The sequence below is a fragment of the Bufo bufo genome, chromosome 2, assembly GCF_905171765.1.
Source record: "Bufo bufo chromosome 2, aBufBuf1.1, whole genome shotgun sequence".
Taxonomy (NCBI): domain Eukaryota; kingdom Metazoa; phylum Chordata; class Amphibia; order Anura; family Bufonidae; genus Bufo; species Bufo bufo.
The window spans coordinates 506994323-507012606 of record NC_053390.1 but is presented as its reverse complement, the minus strand read 5'-3'; the positions used below and the strand labels follow the sequence as shown (position 1 = coordinate 507012606).

General features: G+C 43.7%; 2 protein-coding genes across 4 annotated transcripts in view; one reads left to right on the top strand and one right to left on the bottom strand.

The window, feature by feature from the left end:
- The window catches only part of ELP1 (elongator acetyltransferase complex subunit 1), a 119135-nt gene extending 106012 nt beyond the window's left edge, over window positions 1-13123 (top strand). For all 3 annotated transcript variants that reach the window (XM_040417844.1, XM_040417843.1, XM_040417845.1), the window contains 2 exons: window positions 7911-7989; window positions 12826-13123. In XM_040417844.1, the coding sequence (XP_040273778.1) occupies window positions 7911-7989; window positions 12826-12893 (147 nt within the window). In that variant the 3' untranslated portion in view covers window positions 12894-13123. The remainder of the gene's footprint in view (window positions 1-7910; window positions 7990-12825) is intronic.
- Window positions 13124-14375: 1252 nt separating this feature from the next.
- On the bottom strand, window positions 14376-15623 carry ACTL7A (actin like 7A). The gene has a single exon (XM_040419842.1). It carries the CDS (start codon window positions 15621-15623, stop codon window positions 14376-14378), a length of 1248 nt encoding a protein of 415 aa, XP_040275776.1.
- Between the last annotated feature and the right edge of the window lie 2661 nt (window positions 15624-18284).

The window sequence follows — 18284 nt, the reverse complement described above, 5'->3', positions numbered from 1 at the left end:
GGTTAACGAGGCTGCTAAACTGGCTAAATTGAAAACTGCATCTTGAATGCATGTCAGAACTGCACTGTGTGCCAGCACCCTAAGAAAGTGACACATTTACCATTAGTTTCTCAGAGGGTAATTCAAAAGTGAACCCAATATGGATGCTCTTTGTCACACAAATGTGATGCAAACATCAGTGTTGGTCCTCATGCACACAACTGTATACGTTTTGCGGTCTGCAAATTTTGACCCATTTACAAACAAGTATAAGACACATTCTATGTTTTTTTTTGTGGAACAGACATGTGGATGCGCAAAGCACACAGATGATCAGTGTGCTTTCCACATCCTGATGTCTGTTCTGCAAAGAGATACGGACCCCGGACCCATTGAAAACAATGGGTCTGCAAATAAAATGCGGAGGGCACGTGGACTGCATCTGTATTTTACGTAAGTGCGGTTTGTGGACTGCAAACTGATATGGTGGTGTACATGGAACCTTAGTAAAACAATGAAACTTCCCACTTTGGCTACTGCTGTAAATTTAGTAAAGGTTTTTGTAATTTTATAGGATGAGATCAGAACCTGTATTTGGTACTAATTATACAACTTACATACAGTACGGAGAAAACTATTTGCCCCTAACTTATTTCTTCTATTTTTGCTGATTTGTCACATTTAAATGTTTCAGATCATCCAACTAAATTTAATATAAGCTAAAGACAACACAAGTGAAAACAAATTGTAGCTTTATCGAAGACTAAATTTATATCACCCATGTGAAAAAGTAACTGTAACCCTTGGTACTAACAACTGCAAACGTGTGATGGCTTGCAGTCATTTAGTAGCTAAGGCTACTTTTAATATTTTTTAACAGTTACGTTTTTATCTGGGAACTTCAGATGGAACTACCTTCATCTCAACATATAATTTTTTGTTTTATCTGAAAGTATCTAAACTACCCATGGTTAAATGTTAACAATAAGTTTGACCTATGTTAGCCTTCCCACACTGACCCCCTGAGGAACCTTTACTGGGGAAATGCGTCGGGGTACTTGGAAGCATTTATAAGTTTATAGGGTGTAAGAGGGGAAAGTCAGCACAGGCAGGAGGACGGAGGGATCACCTCTGGGCTTTAGGGATAGGTTGGGTATTTGTAGGAAAAGCTTTTCCCTTTAGTGTACCCCCTCTGCCCTAGAAACCTGTGCCAATTTCTCCCATGATTATTTTTTCGTATCCATTTTGATTTAGTTCACACAAGCTAATATTTAACTAGACCTCACTAGGAGGTCATTTTAAGTGATAGAAATAAAATTTGAGCTTTTTAGGAGTCCTTTGATAAAAAATTTGTGATATGCAAAGGCAATCCCATTAATTTGTATGGGATCACCGCTACTCTACCATTCTGGCCACGACAAGTGTTGCCATGAGCCGTACACTAAAAATAGTTTAATAATCTGAAATATTCAAGTGTGACCAAATGCAAAAATTAGAGAAATTGGGAAAAGGGCAAACACTTTTTGACAGCACAGTATAGAGCTGTATTGTGGCCTTACATTGGGTATATGCAGTGTCTGATAATTCAGAACATTTATTAAAGAGAATCTATCATGGTGGCACTGCAATAATCATGTGACCCAGAAACTCCTGCTCCACCGAAAAAAGAATGGGTGCCTGGAGCTATGGACAGGTTTGACATGGAAAAATGTATTTCTCTTGAATGCATTGGGGGACACAGCACCATGGGTATATGCCCAGCTGCCACTAGAAGTAAAAAGTGTTGGCTCCTCCTATCTGGGCTATAGCCACTGCAGATGCAGGAGCAAACCATTTTTTTTTCTAGTGTCTTTAAGAGGCAGACACGACCTGCTTTTTTCCTGCAGGTCTTGCTGCTATTTTGTTTTATTTTTTCTTTCTTTTTCTCTTCATGCAGGTTTTTCTCCTGCTGCAGGGGCTGCTCCGTCGTGGGCTGCCACTTTAGTTGCACCCTCTGCGGGCGCGTACTTCGGTACCGCTGGTCACCCAGTCCCCATTACTGCCGCCACAGTGGGTTGCCAGCATTCCCACGGGCTCCATGTCAAGTCTGCTGATGAGGTGACACTGCTGCGCCTGAAGACGTCAGAGGGTAAGTACAGCTCCCCTCTCCCCCCGCTTTACCACTGATCCTCTTGGCCAGGGCGTCTGCACTTAGGGTGGCTATTGGGCTTTGGGGCACGCCACAGGGGACGCATGTGCTGGACATTGGGGGGGCCTTGGGCTCTTCCCCCAGGCTCTGCAGCTTCATTTCGGCCATAGTCTTCCCCCAAGGGGGCAGAGGGTCATTGCTGGCTATTCCTAGGGGCTTATTTCGGTTATGGGCAATCCCTGCTGGGCCCTCTTCTCTGAGTGCTAACTCTCCAGCTAAAGCCTGGATCGCCCCCTCCTTCTTCCCGGGCTTCGGCCTGACTCCTCCTCACTCTGGGAGGGTCCTCTTTGCCTGCTCCTATCACAGCTAGGCGCGGGTTTTTCCGTCATGGGGCGGTCTCGTCTCTGAGCTGAGCTGAGCTGAGCTGAGGGAGAAGAGTCTCCATTTTGCAGCTAAAGCCTGGATCGCCATTCAGACTGTTCCTGCTCTTCTTCGCTGCTTCTTCTGCATCGTGGGGCACAGTACCTGGGGTCTGGTAGAATAGCCTCTCCGGCTATACAATTATTTTCTTTTTGCCATCATGTCCTCTGCTAGTACGGACCCTAAAGCCTGAGTGCCTATTTGGGTACCTACTTTCTATGCTTGCTCTAAGTGCAGTAAAGCTTTTCCCCCGCAACCTAACTCGCTCTGCGCGCAGTGCGTTGCTCCCATGCCCCCTACTGACGCCCTGGCCCCCCCTGCGGTAGCGGTTCCTCCTGATTGGGCCGCCTCACTGTCCCAGGCCATAGGCGACCTTGCCAGCCTGTCCCGGTCCATGGTGCAGTCACTGGACCGCTGGCCTGCTCAAATTGCGGCAGTCTCTGCTCCTCACATGGACCATGCTGCTGAAGGGGCTCGCCCCCGCTCCGACACCAGGTCCTGTAAAAGACCTTAAGTGATCTCAGCCGCGTCCCGCTCCTCCTAATAGTCCTCGGGTCACTCCCTGGACAAGTCTGAGAGAGGCGAAGTCTCGTCTTCCGCCGCTTCTGACGCTCCTGGGGACACCTCTGACTCAGATTCTGTATCAGAGCAGAGTTCTACTTTATCTGCAGCCATGCAGGACCTCATTAAGGTGGTTAGAGACACTCTCAATGTGCAGGAGGGGGGGGGGGGGGGGGGGGGGGGGCGTTCCTTCAAGGCCAGACCTGCCTGGCACTCTCGCCCCAAGCCTTCAAAGCCCCAGTCTGCGAAAGCGTCTTCTGCATGACTGCTCTTTACCACATGTGGGGGGCCGCTTGCTCGACATCCAGGAGTTGTGGCGTGCAAGCGTGGACGACAGAATAGAGTTTTCCACTCTTCCTGCAAGTCTGTTTTTCATGTCACGCCCCCCCAAGTCTCCCGTAAAGGCGGCAGATTTTTTCCGGGCCATTCATTACCTTCAGTCCCTCGGAGTGATCGTTCCTGTCCCCGAGTCGGAACGCTTCCAGGGATTTTACTCAAATCTTTTTACGGTCCCCAAAAAGGACGGCTCCCTCCGTCCTATCCTGGATTTGAAGGCACTCAACCGCCTGGTTCGGACCCAACACTTCCGCATGGAGTCGCTCCGGTCGGTGATTGCCTCCCTGGAGGAGGGCGTATTTTTGTCATCCATCAACATACAGGATGGATTGCCTGCTCCTATCACAGCTAGGCGCGGGTTTTTCCGTCATGGGGCGGTCTCGTCTCTGAGCTGAGCTGAGCTGAGCTGAGGGAGAAGAGTCTCCATTTTGCAGCTAAAGCCTGGATCGCCATTCAGACTGTTCCTGCTCTTCTTCGCTGCTTCTTCTGCATCGTGGGGCACAGTACCTGGGGTCTGGTAGAATAGCCTCTCCGGCTATACAATTATTTTCCCATCCATCAACATACAGGACGTCCATATTCCGATTGCCGTGGCCTATCAGCAGTTCCTACGCTTTGCGGTGGGTTCTCTGCATTTCCAATTTGTGGCTCTGCCCTTCGGCTTAGCGACCGCCCCAAGGGTCTTTATGAACGTCCTGGCCCCTCTAATCGCTCTCCTCCGCACTGGGGGGGGGGGGGGTGGCAGTGATTCCCTACCTGGACGACCTGTTGGTGAAGGCTTCGGGACCCTCAGGCGCTGGCCTCAGATGCTCTGGTCCTTCCTTGGTCCCAGTTTGGTCTCGTTTACCTCTTTCCTCCCATTCCGCTCCTTCCCAGGGTTCTCAAGCGCCTGAAGTTGGCCCGGGTTCCGGCGATTCTGGTGGCCCCGGACTGGCCTCGCCGAGCATGGTACGTGGATCTTCTGTTCCTACTCGCAGACACACCGTGGCGCATCCCTCTGCGTCCCGACCTCCTTTCCCAAGGTCCTCTACTCCACCCGAATTTACATCAGCTGCGTTTAACGGTGTGGCTGTTGAGGTTCCGCGGTCTCTCATATTCTGTTATTCAGACTATGCTCCACGCATGCAAGCCCCCAGTCTTCCAGAATTTATCATCGTACTTGGAAGACTTATTTTTCCAGGTGTTAGGCTGCTCAGTTTCACCCTCTCTACCTGTCCATTCCCAGGGTCTTATCCTTCCTCCAGTCGGGCATTGACAAGGGTCTTCGTTTGGCCTCTCTCAAGGGTCAGATTTCGGCCCTATCTGTTCTTTTCCAGAAACCCCTGGCTTTTCGCCCTCAAGTGAGAACTTTTCTGCAGGGGGTCGCTCACTGCGTTCTGCCTTTTCGTCCTGTGGAACCGTGGGACTTCAACATTGTCTTGGACGCTCTTCAGGCCTCTCCCTTTGAGCCGTTACAGGATATTTCTCTTTCCTTTGTTTCGTTTAATGTCTCCTTTCTTGTGGCGATTACTTCTTTTCGCAGAGTTTCTGAACTTGCTGCGCTCTCTTGCAGATCCCCTTTCTTGGTGTTTCATCAGGATAAGGTCGTTCTGCGCCCGGTGCCTTCCTTCTTCCCTAAGGTGGTGTCCTCGTTCCACATTAATGAGGAGATTGTCCTTCCATCCTTCTGTCCTAACCCCTCTCATCCTAGGGAGCGTTCGCTTCACCGTTTGGATGTTGTTAGGGTGCTTCTCTTCTATCTTCAGTTGACTCAGCCCTTTCGCCGGTCAGACTCCCTCTTTGTGATCCCTGAGGGTTCTCGCAAGGGCCTGTCGCAAGGGCCTGCAAGCTTCCAAGGCCACCATATCCCGTTGGATTAGATCGGCAGTTAAGGAGGCCTATGTTGCCAAGGGTCGTGTTCCTCGTTCCTTTGTTTGACCGCTCATTCCACTAGGGCGGTCGGGGCTTCTTGGGCGGTTAGACATCAGGCCTCAGCTTCCCAGGTATGCAAGGCCGCCACTTGGGCCTCTGTTCATACGTTTTCCAAATTTTATCACATCCACTCCTTGGCTTCTGCTGATGCCAGTTTGGGTTGCAGGGTTCTGCAAGCAGCCGTGAGTTAGTTGCATGGATGTTTTATTGCTGCCCTCCCTTGTGGACTGCTTTAGGACGTCCCATGGTGCCGTGTCCCCCAATGCATTCAAGAGAAAACTAGATTTTTGTACTCGCTGTAAAATCCTTTTCTCGTAGGATGCATTGGGGGACACAGATCCCACCCTTTTTTGGCTAAGTTTTCTGTTGGTCCTTTCTGGTTTAGGACTTGTTGGCTTACAGTTTTTTCTTGTGCTCCTACTGCTTTTCTACCTACTGGTTTGCTCCTGCATCTGCAGTGGGTATAGCCTAGATAGGAGGAGCCAACACTTTTTACTTCTAGTGTCAGCCTCCTAGTGGCAGCTGGGCATATACCCATGGTGCTGTGTCCCTCAATGCATCCTACGAGAAAAGGATTTTACGGTGAGTACAAAAATCCAGTTTTCACATATGTTAATGATTGCTTTAAATAAAAAAAAAAATGCACTAAGTTTCAGTCTGCAATCTTCATTTCTTCACTCATTTTCAGACCCACTAATATAGAGTTTAGAACCTGCAACTACTTTCAGACTTTTCTCATATGGACATGTCCCTCACAGTATTACATGCATGTGAGGTCTGTGTGTCCAGAATGCCACTGCCTTAAGTAACTTTCATGTATTAGGACAGCTTCAAGCCTGGACTGCTTTTTCCTTCTACAGTCCATGAGGGACCTCTGCTCCTTTGTACTGACAGTCACTGATGCAGTGTGTGATTCCCCTTCCTAATGCAGAATCAACCATGGGTTCTCTGCCATTCTCTGCTCTGCTATGACAATTGACATATCCAAGGTATATCCAACTGACCTATCCAAGAGGTCTGTCAGATCTATATAAGATTTAGCAGGGCAAGCAGCTAGGTGGATAAGTTACACTGACTCCACAGCAACAAAACAATAGGAAATTGTTAACCCTTCAGGGACATGGAACTTTACGCATAAATGCAAGGCGCAGATATGGCTCCTGAGTGTGGTGGCTGCTGTTTTTTTCTTGGAAAGTTGTTAGGTAAACACTGAACCAAGGACCAAGAAACATTTTAACCCCTTGACGACATGAGGCGTACATGTGTGGTGCATGTCATCTCTTGTTTCACACAGCAGACACCCTGGTCTAATGTCTATTATGAGCGATAATGCCAATTGTGGACATTTAAACCCGCAGATGCTTTGTTTTGCGACCACGGCATCTGATGCAGCTTTCCCTGGAAGCTCTGCACTCCCAGGGCCTGAATGGCTTCCTCGCGTTGGAACAGGGAAGCCGTTCGTTCGTGTTAATATCATGGGTCTCTGTAAAGAGTTTGAGGATATTACAGCTGTAGTTCTAACGAATGCTAATTCATTGCAATGTAAGGGAGAAGCAATCTGGAGATTGCATGTTCAAGAAAAAAGCAGTTTAAAAAGAAATGTAAACATTCAAATAACCCCCTTTCAACATAATAAAAATAAACAATAAAAAATAAAGACCATATGCACCGCCCCATCCCAAAACGCCCAAGCTATTAAAATATAAACATATTTATCCTGTACTGTGAAAGCAGTAATAGAAAAATAAATCAAAATGGCCAATTGGAAAGAAAATGTTAAAAAAAAAATTACAAACTCTAACATGCTATTAATAAAAACAGATCTCCCCACAAAAAATAAGCCCCCACACAGCTCAGTAGATGGAAATCTACAAAAAGTTATAAGGGTCAGAATATGGCACACCAAAAAAAAATTTGTCCTAAGTTTTTATCTATTGTTCAGTATTAAAACACAAGGAAAACTATATAAATGTGATATCGTTGTAATCATTCTAACCCAGAGAATGAACGGAACAGGTCAGTTTTACCACATAGGGAACACCGCTAAAAATAGACGCATAAAATAATGGTGCAATAGCGTTTTCTTTCCAGTTCTACCCTATTAGAAATTTCTTTCCAGCTTCCCACTACATTGTATGCAATATTAAATGGTGATGTTAGAAAGTGAAACTTGTCCCACAAAAAACAAGCCCTCATACGTATTTTAGATTTAGATTGGCGGTGGATGCACCAAAGTTATGTAGAGGCCGGAGCCTCTATATAACTTCGGCAGATCAGTCGCTTGGCTTTATTAAATGACCCCCAAAGAGTCTGATTAAATCCAATAATCTTATAATGCTTTCTATTAGACTCCTCCAAAAACAAATGAAAAACTACGACAGGAAAGAGTCACACATATCCTCACATACAAGCTATATGCATGTTCATGTTTAAATGCCCACCATGCTAAAAGTATCCACTGGGTTACATTATTATGACTTTTGGCTCCTGTCTGTGTGTATGTTACAATAGGGCTGTTAAATGGAGGACATAAATGCAATGTGAAAAGAGCCTTATGTTGCTATTTTCTTTCCAGGTACTAGGACCCCATTCAACTGCTAATAGCATCATGTCTTCTTATCAACAACAGAAAACAATAAAACCTGCAGAGCAAGGTAAAGCCTGTATTACATTTACTGTTCCTTGCCGGCAATCGCCTGCTCGCTAGAGGAGGAGACCACTGCTATTACATGCAGCGATCTCCTCCACAGCATGGGGAGGAGAGATGGTTATGCCATTGCTTGTCCCTATACTGACTAGTTGTTTGCCTGCAGCAGATTGTGATTAGACAGCATGATCGGTCGCTGGATATTTAAGCATGCTGAAAGATCACGATTGCCCGATGAACGAGCGTGTAATCGGCGGCAGTATTAGACGGCTAACGTGCGTTACTATGAATGTTGTTAGCGATCTGTCAGACAATCTGCCAGTTGTAATACAGCCCTAAGAATCCAGTCCAGCAGTGTGTATACTCTTGGCTACAGAAAATTACAGTTGTTTTACAACATATGCCTCTTATCTGCTGAACACTCTTTTAATGTCCCCCATAGACAAAGTATTTGGCGGAACTGCCCAACTGTGGCAGGAAGCTCCTGACTGTCCCCCAACAGATGACGACGAGGGAGAAAGAAGGATTGGGAGTGTTTAAAGGGCATCTGTTGGCAGATTTGTACCTATGAAACTAGCTGACCTTTTACATGTGTGCTTGGCAGCTGAAGGCATCTGTGTTGGTCCCATGTACATATGTGCCTTCATTGCTGAGAAAAATGATGTTTTAATATATGCAAATGAGCCTCTAGGAGCAACAGGGGCGTTACTGTTACACCTAGAGGCTCCGCTATCTCTGCAACTGCTGCACCCTCTGCACTTTGACAGGGCCAAGCAGGTGTGATCACTTTTACACTATCTGGTACTGTCAATTAAAGTGCAGAGTGTGTGACAGTTGCAGAGCCTCTAGGTGTAATGGCAACATGTCAACCAGTTTCATAGGTACAAATCTGCTGACAGATGCCGTTTAATTCCAAAGCCTGATTCTTTTGTTCTCGCTGGAGAACACTAGAGGTATCTGGCAGCGGTCTCTCTCTCTATCTCTATCTCTATCTCTATCTCTATCTCTATCTCTATCTCTATCTCTATCTCTATCTCTATCTCTATCTCTATCTCTATCTCTATCTCTATCTCTATCTCTCTCTCTCTCTTCATCTATACCAGTTTTCTGCAGTAAATGAAGCCAGAAATCTATGGATGGACTGCTGGAGGATGTGCCTAATTTATGATGAGGCGTGTGCCTTGTCATAAATTAGGTGCAACCTTTGGCAGCACAGGGTATATCAAGACAGGCGCAGAAAGCGCCAGTATTGATAAATCTCCCCCTTTGTGCTAATCTTTGCCAGTCTCTTTAAAAGGGTTTTCCCATCTGACATTTATGGCATATTGATAGCATATGCCATAAATGTCTGATAAATGCGGGCCCAACCTCCATGTCCCCATCATTTATGAGGAGCACAAGCATGAGTAGAGAACTTTGCTATTTTCGGAAGTCCCATAGCAGTGAACGGAGAGGACACTGTCCCTGCATGCGCGGCTCGCCCTCCATTCGTTGCTATGGGACTTCTGAAAATAGCCAAGCCAGTGCTTGGCTTTTTCTGAAGTCCCATAGCAGTGCATGGAAAACGCTGCACTCCATTCACAGTGGGTTCCAGAGGTGGGACATGCACTTATCAGATTTTCCATTTTTTAGGATAGGTTATCATTAGATGACCTATCCTAAGAAAACCCCTTTAAAGTAACACCTACCCACATTAAAAATAGACTTGCAAAAAAGTATGTGTAAACCTACCCCTAGGATGACCTTTGAGTTTTTTGAAGGAGGTTTGGAAGCAGATTTTCCTGCAGGGTTTTTCAGCCAAAGCCAGAAGTAGATTCGAAAGGAATCGGAAATGTAAAGCAAGGCTTTATATACGGTTAAATGACATTATCAGGATCACGTCCTACTTTTGACACCAGCACTACGTAGCTCATGAAGGAAGTTGCATGTCGTGAGCTGGTTTAGTAGGTATATCAGTTGTGTGATAGGCTGTCTGCACACATATCACTCACTGCTTTTGTCAGAAAATTTATACTGCTCTGAAAAACAGTTTAATTTTATTTATGGAAAAACAAGCTACAATCTATAATAGAGGAGATTCCGACTTATTTCCACAAATAAAACAAGAGCTAACGAGAGCTCATGATCTGCGCTTGACAGTTGTGTACAAAATATATTTATATTTATTAATAATATTTCAGTGCAATAAAAAAATATATAAAATTGGTGACAATTCAAGAATAATCAATTATATGCAATCAAAAAGACAAAATGACCTATAGGATATAGATATAATTAATAATTAAACTGGTATCGTAATAAGACACAAGAAAACGTAAGATTGACACTTGATTTCTCACAGCAAACAGATTTTCCTGATTCAAAGTAAATGTATGCTTTCACAATGTGATGTAATATATATCAATTCAATTAGACCATCTGACTAGAACTACAATCAGTTCTCTGGAGATCACACAATTGTAGATATATCAATTGTATAGATAAATCTCCCTAGATTGGAAAGACATAATTGATGCTGCAGGTACAATTATCTCCAATCAATCTAGATCCTACAAAGAACAATATGGTCTATTTAAATAAATAAATATGTGTATATGGCAGTTGCCTAATATACAGATGAAAATGTATACTATACCAGCTATTCGGGATTAATCTGTCTGGAAGAAATCAGCGTCAAGGTTCAGCAATAAAGTCAGGTCAAGTCTTCTTTTTCCTCTGATCTTTCCTCTTGTGTGTCTTTTTCTTGGGTATTGTAATGGCTTTCTTTCTTTCCTTTTGGGTGTAGTGGCTTCCCCCTTGTGTCCCCTCATGCTATCTTTTATCTCTCTCCTGAAAAAGGAGCTTGACTTGGTCTTCCACTTGACTATGACATCATTTTGTATTATATCATACCCTTTTTCTTACCTCAACTCTACCACAAGGGGGCACTAGGGTTCTATGTAAGAGTTGGTGTAATTACAAATCAACTCTTCTATTTTCTTTTAATTTTGTAAAAGATAACCTCTGACATAAATAAGATAAGGAAGACACTTAGATATACTAAGACATACGCTATCCAAACACTTAACTCCCTTATCTACACATTCTTAAAGGGATTCTGTCATGAGATTTGAGCCCTATAAGCTAAACATATGGCCAGGTCCGTACTAATAACATGAATCCTAAACTGCCCTTATTAAACCTGCTTGTGGCTCTATTAGCCCAAAAAACTGGTTTTTATAAGCTGTCACTCACCTACCTAAGGTGCCCAAGGGGTTTTACGTTAACCCAGGGTGCCCGCCCGCACCCCTCGCCGTCTGGTGCCCAGCGCCGCCTTCCTCACCTCAGCCCCGCCTCCGCAATCCTCTGCTAGATCCGGCACCTGCGCACTAGGCTTAGCCTGATGCGCCGCGGACTCCTGGCAGCGGCTCTGTTGAGCGAAGTGCGCATGCGCATCAGGCGGCGCATGCGCACTTCGCTCAACGAAGCCGCTGCCAGGAGTCTGCGGCGCATCAGGCTAAGTGCGCATGTGCCGCCTGATGCGCATGCGCACTTCGCTCAACAGAGCCGCTGCCAGGAGTCCGCAGCGCATCAGGCTGAGCCTAGTGCGCAGGCGCCGGATCTAGCAGAGGGACGGGAGGATTGCGGAGGCGGGGCTGAGGTGAGGAAGGCGGCACTGGGCACCAGACGGCGAGGGGTGCGGGCGGGCACCCTGGGTTAACGTAAAACCCCTGTTATTAGTACAGACCTGGCCATATGTTTAGCTTATAGGGCTCAAATCTCATGACAGAATCCCTTTAAGCCAAGAGGTAATTAACTCCTAATGTTTTCGCACACTCTACACTCAAAGAATATATCTTGATTACCAATAATTAATTCTAATTGATTTCAGTTTCTTAGAACATAACATATAGGATAAAATATATAATACACAATACAATCACTTTATAGCTGTATACTCCATACAATGAATATAAAATGTATCCCCTTCTATTAATTGTGATGGAAAAAAAACTTTAACATATTTAGGCCTCATGCACACTGCCATTGTTTTGGTCTGCATCGGCTCGGATGCGAACCTATTCACTTCAATGGGGCCGCAAAAGATGCGGACAGCACTCCGTGTGCTGTCTGCATCCGTTGCTCCGTTCCATGGCCCCGCAAAAAAAAAAATAACATGCTCTATTCTTGTCTGCCCTTTGCGGACAAGAATAGGCATGTATATTAAAGGCTGTCCGTGCCGTTCCACAAATTGCGGAACGCGCACAGACGCCATCCGTGTTTTGCAGATCTGCGATTTGCGGACCGCAAAACACACCACGGTCGTGTGCATGAGGCCTTAGTCCATTTTCAAAGGCTGGCCTGCATGTTTCATGGTACGTCTCTATCTTCCCTATTCAATGTACGACCTGGGAATTGTTCATGCAAGCATTCCTAACTTTTTAGTTAGTGATTCTCTGTCTTGAGAAAGCTTGAACTCACACTGCCCTTTCAGAAAGCAGACAAGATGGCTAACCATTGATGTGAGATATGAAAGTTGGCGACAAAAGGGCTTAAGGGCTGTGTGGGCTGCATATAGTGGTTACTCTGGATATTAGCTGTGGTCATAATAATGTGACTCTAATGTGTACTTCTTTCCTGCTGGAACCACTTTTGGCTTTGGTTGAAAAAAACTGTGTAAGGGCACATGCACATGAACGTATGCTGCCCATTCCGTGCATTGGGGACCACAATTTGCATGGGTACCGTCCATGTGGCGGGTGCAAATGGATGCAGACCCATTCAGCTTGAATGGGTCCATGATCTGTCCACACTGAAAAAAAATAGAACAATTAAATATACATTTTCTTTTTTTCTTTTCCAGAAACAGAACTCCTCATCCCGCCAAAACTTGGTAAAACCATACAATGGAAGCTTGACCTGCTTGACTAACACTGTGTCACACTGCAACAAATATATATGTGCGAATACATGAGGGCACCAGCGCTGTCCCAACAGTCACTGGGGAGCCAACAAGTCTGCCCAGTTTATGCATGTTATTTATATATGATGTGTTTATGTATTATAGCGTAAAATACATTTTTTGAAAACTGATGTTTCTTTTACTTTGTTAGGTAGCTCTTTTTATACCGATCTTTAATAAAAATAAAATAAAAAGTTTTGTTTCCTATGTTGCTTTAGTTTCCCTTCATCTCCAGGATGTTCTAATGTTAAACTTGTCACAGCAGAGAAGCTAAGTTAGTCTACTTTCACACATGCCTTCTGGTTTTGAGATCCGACAGAGTATCTCAAAACTGGGGCTAATCGCTTCTGTTTTGTCCCCATTCATTTTCAATGGAGACAAAACAGAACAAACCAGATCAGGATGCATTCCGTTGCGGTTTGTTCAGTTTTTTGACCGGACACAAAATCGTTGCAAGCTGCAGTTTTGTGTTCGGTCTGCGAAATAAAAAAAAAATAGATCTGGCATAAAAATCAATGCAAGTCAATGGGGCTGCATCCGTTTTTTTCAGTAACTAAAAAAACGGACCTGGCACCTATTGACTTACAATGATTTTAAAGCGATTTGTTCAGTCTATTTAATACACCGGATCTGGACTAAATGGATGCATCAAGATGTATTAAATGAAACAGAAGTGTTTTATTCAGGTTTTAAGAACCTGTGCTGGATCTCAAAACCTGAATAAAAAAGGTTGACGTGGAAGTACCTTAATACCAAATGCATAAAAAAAGTCCACTGTCCCTAAGAAAAATGAAAGTGTAGAGATTGGCCACATTTTGTATGTGATTATTTATTGATTTTCTTTGCATTCTATGTCTATGGTATAGCTATTGATTGGTTTCCTCTTAGGCCCCTTTCACACGAGCGAGTTTTCCGCGCGGGTGCAATGCGTGACGTGAACGCATAGCACCCGCACTGAATCCTGACCCATTCATTTCAATGGGTCTGTGCACATGAGCGTTGTTTTTCACGCATAAGTTCTGCGTTGCGTGAAAATCGCAGCATGTTCTATATTCTACGTTTTTCACGCAGCCCTGGCTCCATAGAAGTGAATGGGGCTGCGTGAAAAACGCATTTCATCCGCAAGCAAGTGCGGGTGCGATGTGTTTTTCACTGATGGTTGCTAAGAGATGTTGTTTGTAAACCTTCAGTTTTTTATCACGCGCGTGAAAAACGCATCAAAACGCATTGCACCCGCGCGGAAAAAACTGAACGCAATCGCAGACAAAACTGACTGAACTTGCTTGCAAAATGGTGCGAGTTTCACTGAACGCATCCGGACCTAATCCGTCACGCTCATGTGAAAGAGGCCTTATGGTATAGTATTCCATAAACTGTAAATAACATTTATGCAGGAAGTACATTTTATTTGATTCTTTTATTCTACAGTATTGTGGAGAATATTCCTTTCTTTAGAAGCATCGTCTATAAACGATGGAAGGACCGTGTTCTTCATATTCCTTCCTGTACAACCAAACTTGTTGGAAGGATTTTAGGGATGCCAATACCGAGCCCCCCCTCCAGGTAGAAAATTGTCGTTCAGGCCAAGCTAAAACACAAGGTTTCTGATGACATGAAAACTGGTTCAATTCCTTCTGAAAGCGCTCAGGAAACCCTTCAAGCATAGTAATGCCTCCACACAGCAAAATGTTATTGAGCATGGTGTTCTTAAGGCTAGCATCACAATTATTAATAGATGTCATGGTTAGGTCTTGAACACCAGGTTGAGGAGAACCCATTAAGGATGGCCGGAAGAGTACTTCAGGGCATATAAACCTTTCCTTTCCTATAATGATTCGCTGTCCATCTGGAAGTTTATACTCTGTTAGGTACTTTTTTTGTGGCAAACGTAACTCATTATTGAAGTCAAAGGAAATATAGCAAAATTTGTTTTTTACGTCTTCAATTATGTCTCTGTGCTCTACGTTAAATTTATGGCCAGTTCCATTTAAATTCTCCATTAGGCATTTTGTAATGTCTGCTCCTGCATAATCTACTCTGCTTGTTAAACTAGTAAGAACGTGTCCTTCACTTATCGGGACTGCATAAGACACACCATGGCCACATTCAACAACAAGGCTGGATGTCCTTCCATACGAATACATAGCAAGTCTTGGCTGATAGGCCATGTGGAAAGCTGGGACGTTGAAGGTCTCAAACATCATCTCTATATATTTTTCTCTGTTAGTTATTGGGCTCAGTGGAGGATCAGACAGCAGAACAGCATGCTCATCAGGTGTAATCTTCATCTCCTGAACAAACAGGTATTCAAGCATGGCTTCAATGCAATCCCAGTCCACAATTGCACCATGCCATAGAGGATTTACAAGCTTTTGGGAGATATTAGGAAAAAACTCTTTTTCTTTGCCAATTAAATATTCCTTTTGGATGCCTCCTGTTTTGCAAGTCTCTCTAAAAGGTTTTACCACTGTAGACGAAACAACAAATGAAGGTTTTGGGTCCCCTGCATATCCAATTTTGCAAGAACCTGTTCCTATATCAATTATGACTGGCCTGGTTTCTTTCAGAACTTTAGATCTTGCCTTGCTTTGTACCTCTGGGCTTGCAATATTGGTAACTAACAGAGCTCTCTTTGCAAGACCTGGCAGAGCAGTACCAGTCGGCCAAAAAGTTTCTTCCAAGCTTGCTTTAGAAGTCATGATAGTACAGACCTTATTATCTTATTCCACTGAGCAACAATAATTTGTTGGTAGATGTTGCTACTACGATGATGTCACAGAGAAGCGACATACAATATTTCACAAGTCAGCTACTACATCATAATGGGAATAATACAGCAGGAATACCTTACAAGTTAACCTTTAGAAACCAATAGCATTTCTTATTATGATTACTTCTTGTTCACTTTCTTTCTCTGTATCAGACTGGGACTATTGCATTGTTCAGTGTGATTTCATGACACTTTTTTATTTTATTTTTAACCACCTCAGCCCCCAGTGCTTAAACACCCTGAAAGACCAGGCCACTTTTTACACTTCTGACCTACACTACTTTCACCGTTTATTGCTCGGTCATGCAACTTACCACCCAAATGAATTTTACCTCCTTCTCACTAATAGAGCTTTCATTTGGTGGTATTTCATTGCTGCTGACATTTTTACTTTTTTTGTTATTAATCGAAATTTAACGATTTTTTTGCAAAAAAATGACATTTTTCACTTTCAGTTGTAAAATTTTGCAAAAAAAACGAGATCCATATATAAATTTTGCTCTAAATTTATTGTTCTACATGTCTTTGATAAAAAAAAAATGTTTGGGTAAAAGTTATAGCGTTTACAAACTATGGTACAAAAATGTGAATTTCCGCTTTTTGAAGCAGCTCTGACTTTCTGAGCACCTGTCATGTTTCCTGAGGTTCTACAATGGCCAGACAGTACAAACACCCCACAAATGACCCCATTTCGCAAAGTACACACCCTAAGGTATTCGCTGATGGGCATAGTGAGTTCATAGAACTTTTTATTTTTTGTCACAAGTTAGCGGAAAATGATGAATTTTTTTTATTTATTTTTTTCTTACAAAGTCTCATATTCCACTAACTTGTGACAAAAAATAAAAAGTTCTATGAACTCACTATGCCCATCACGAAATACCTTGGGGTCTCTTCTTTCCAAAATGGGGTCACTTGTGGGGTAGTTATACTGCCCTGGCATTCTAGGGGCCCAAATGTGTGGTAAGGAGTTTGAAATCAAATTCTGTAAAAAATGACCAGTGAAATCCGAAAGGTGCTCTTTGGAATATGGGCCCCTTTGCCCACCTAGGCTGCAAAAAAGTGTCACACATCTGGTATCTCTGTATTCAGGAGAAGTTGAGGAATGTGTTTTGGGGTGTCTTTTTACATATACCCATGCTGGGTGAGAGAAATATCTTGGTCAAATGCCAACTTTGTATAAAAAAATAGGAAAAGTTGTCTTTTGCCAAGATATTTCTCTCACCCAGCATGGGTATATGTAAAATGTTACCCCAAAACACATTCCCCAACTTCTCCTGAGTACGGAGATACCAGATGTGTGACACTTTTTTGCAGCCTAGGTGTGCAAAGGGGCCCATATTCCAAAGAGCACCTTTCGGATTTCACTGGTCATTTTTTACAGAATTTGATTTCAAACTCCTTACCACACATTTGGGCCCCTAGAATGCCAGGGCAGTATAACTACCCCACAAGTGACCCCATTTTGGAAAGAAGAAACCCCAAGGTATTTGCTGATGGGCATAGTGAGTTCATGGAAGTTTTTATTTTTTTTGTCACAAGTTAGTGGAATATGAGACTTTGTATGAAAAAAATAAAAATAAAATAAAATCATCATTTTCCACTAACTTGTGACAAAAAATAAAAAATTCTAGGAACTCGCCATGCCCCTCACGGAATACCTTGGGGTGTCTTCTTTCCAAAATGGGGTCACTTGTGGGGTAGTTATACTGCCCTGGCATTTTCCAGGGGCCCTAATGTGTGGTAAGTAGGTAAATGACCTGTGAAATCCGAAAGGTGCTCTTTGGAATATGGGCCCCTTTGCCCACCTAGGCTGCAAAAAAGTGTCACACATCTGGTATCTCCGTACTCAGGAGAAGTTGGGGAATGTGTTTTGGGGTGTCATTTTACATATACCCATGCTGGGTGAGAGAAATATCTTGGCAAAAGACAACTTTTCCCATTTTTTTTATACAAAGTTGGCATTTGACCAAGATATTTATCTCACCCCAAGGTATTCAATGAGGGGCATGGCGAGTTCATAGAATTTTTTTTTTTTTTGGCACAGGTTAGCGGAAATTGATATTTTTTATTTTTTTCCTCACAAAGTCTCCCTTTCCGCTAACTTGGGACAAAAATTTCAATCTTTCATGGACTCAATATGCCCCTCACGGAATACCTGGGGGTGTCTTCTTTCCGAAATGGGGTCACATGTGGGGTATTTATACTGCTCTGGCATTCTAGGGGCCCGAAAGTGTGAGAATAAGTCTGGAATATAAATGTCTAAAAAATTTTACGCATTTGGATTCCGTGAGGGGTATGGTGAGTTCATGTGAGATTTTAGTTTTTGACACAAGTTAGTGGAATATGAGACTTTGTAAGAAAAAAAAATAATAATTCCGCTAACTTGGGCCAAAAAAATGTCTGAATGGAGCCTTACAGAGGGGTGATCAATGACAGGGGGGGTGATCAATGACAGGGGTGGTGATCAATGACAGGGGGGTGATCAGAGAGTCTATATGGGGTGATCACCCCCCTGTCATTGATCACCCCACTGTAAGGCTCCATTCAGATGTCCGTATGTGTTTTGCGGATCCGATCCATGTATCCG

Coding starts and splice junctions, on each gene's coding strand:
- ACTL7A (XM_040419842.1), bottom strand. CDS start 15,623: ATGACTTCTAAAGCAAGCTTGGAAGAAACTTTTTGGCCGACTGGTACT.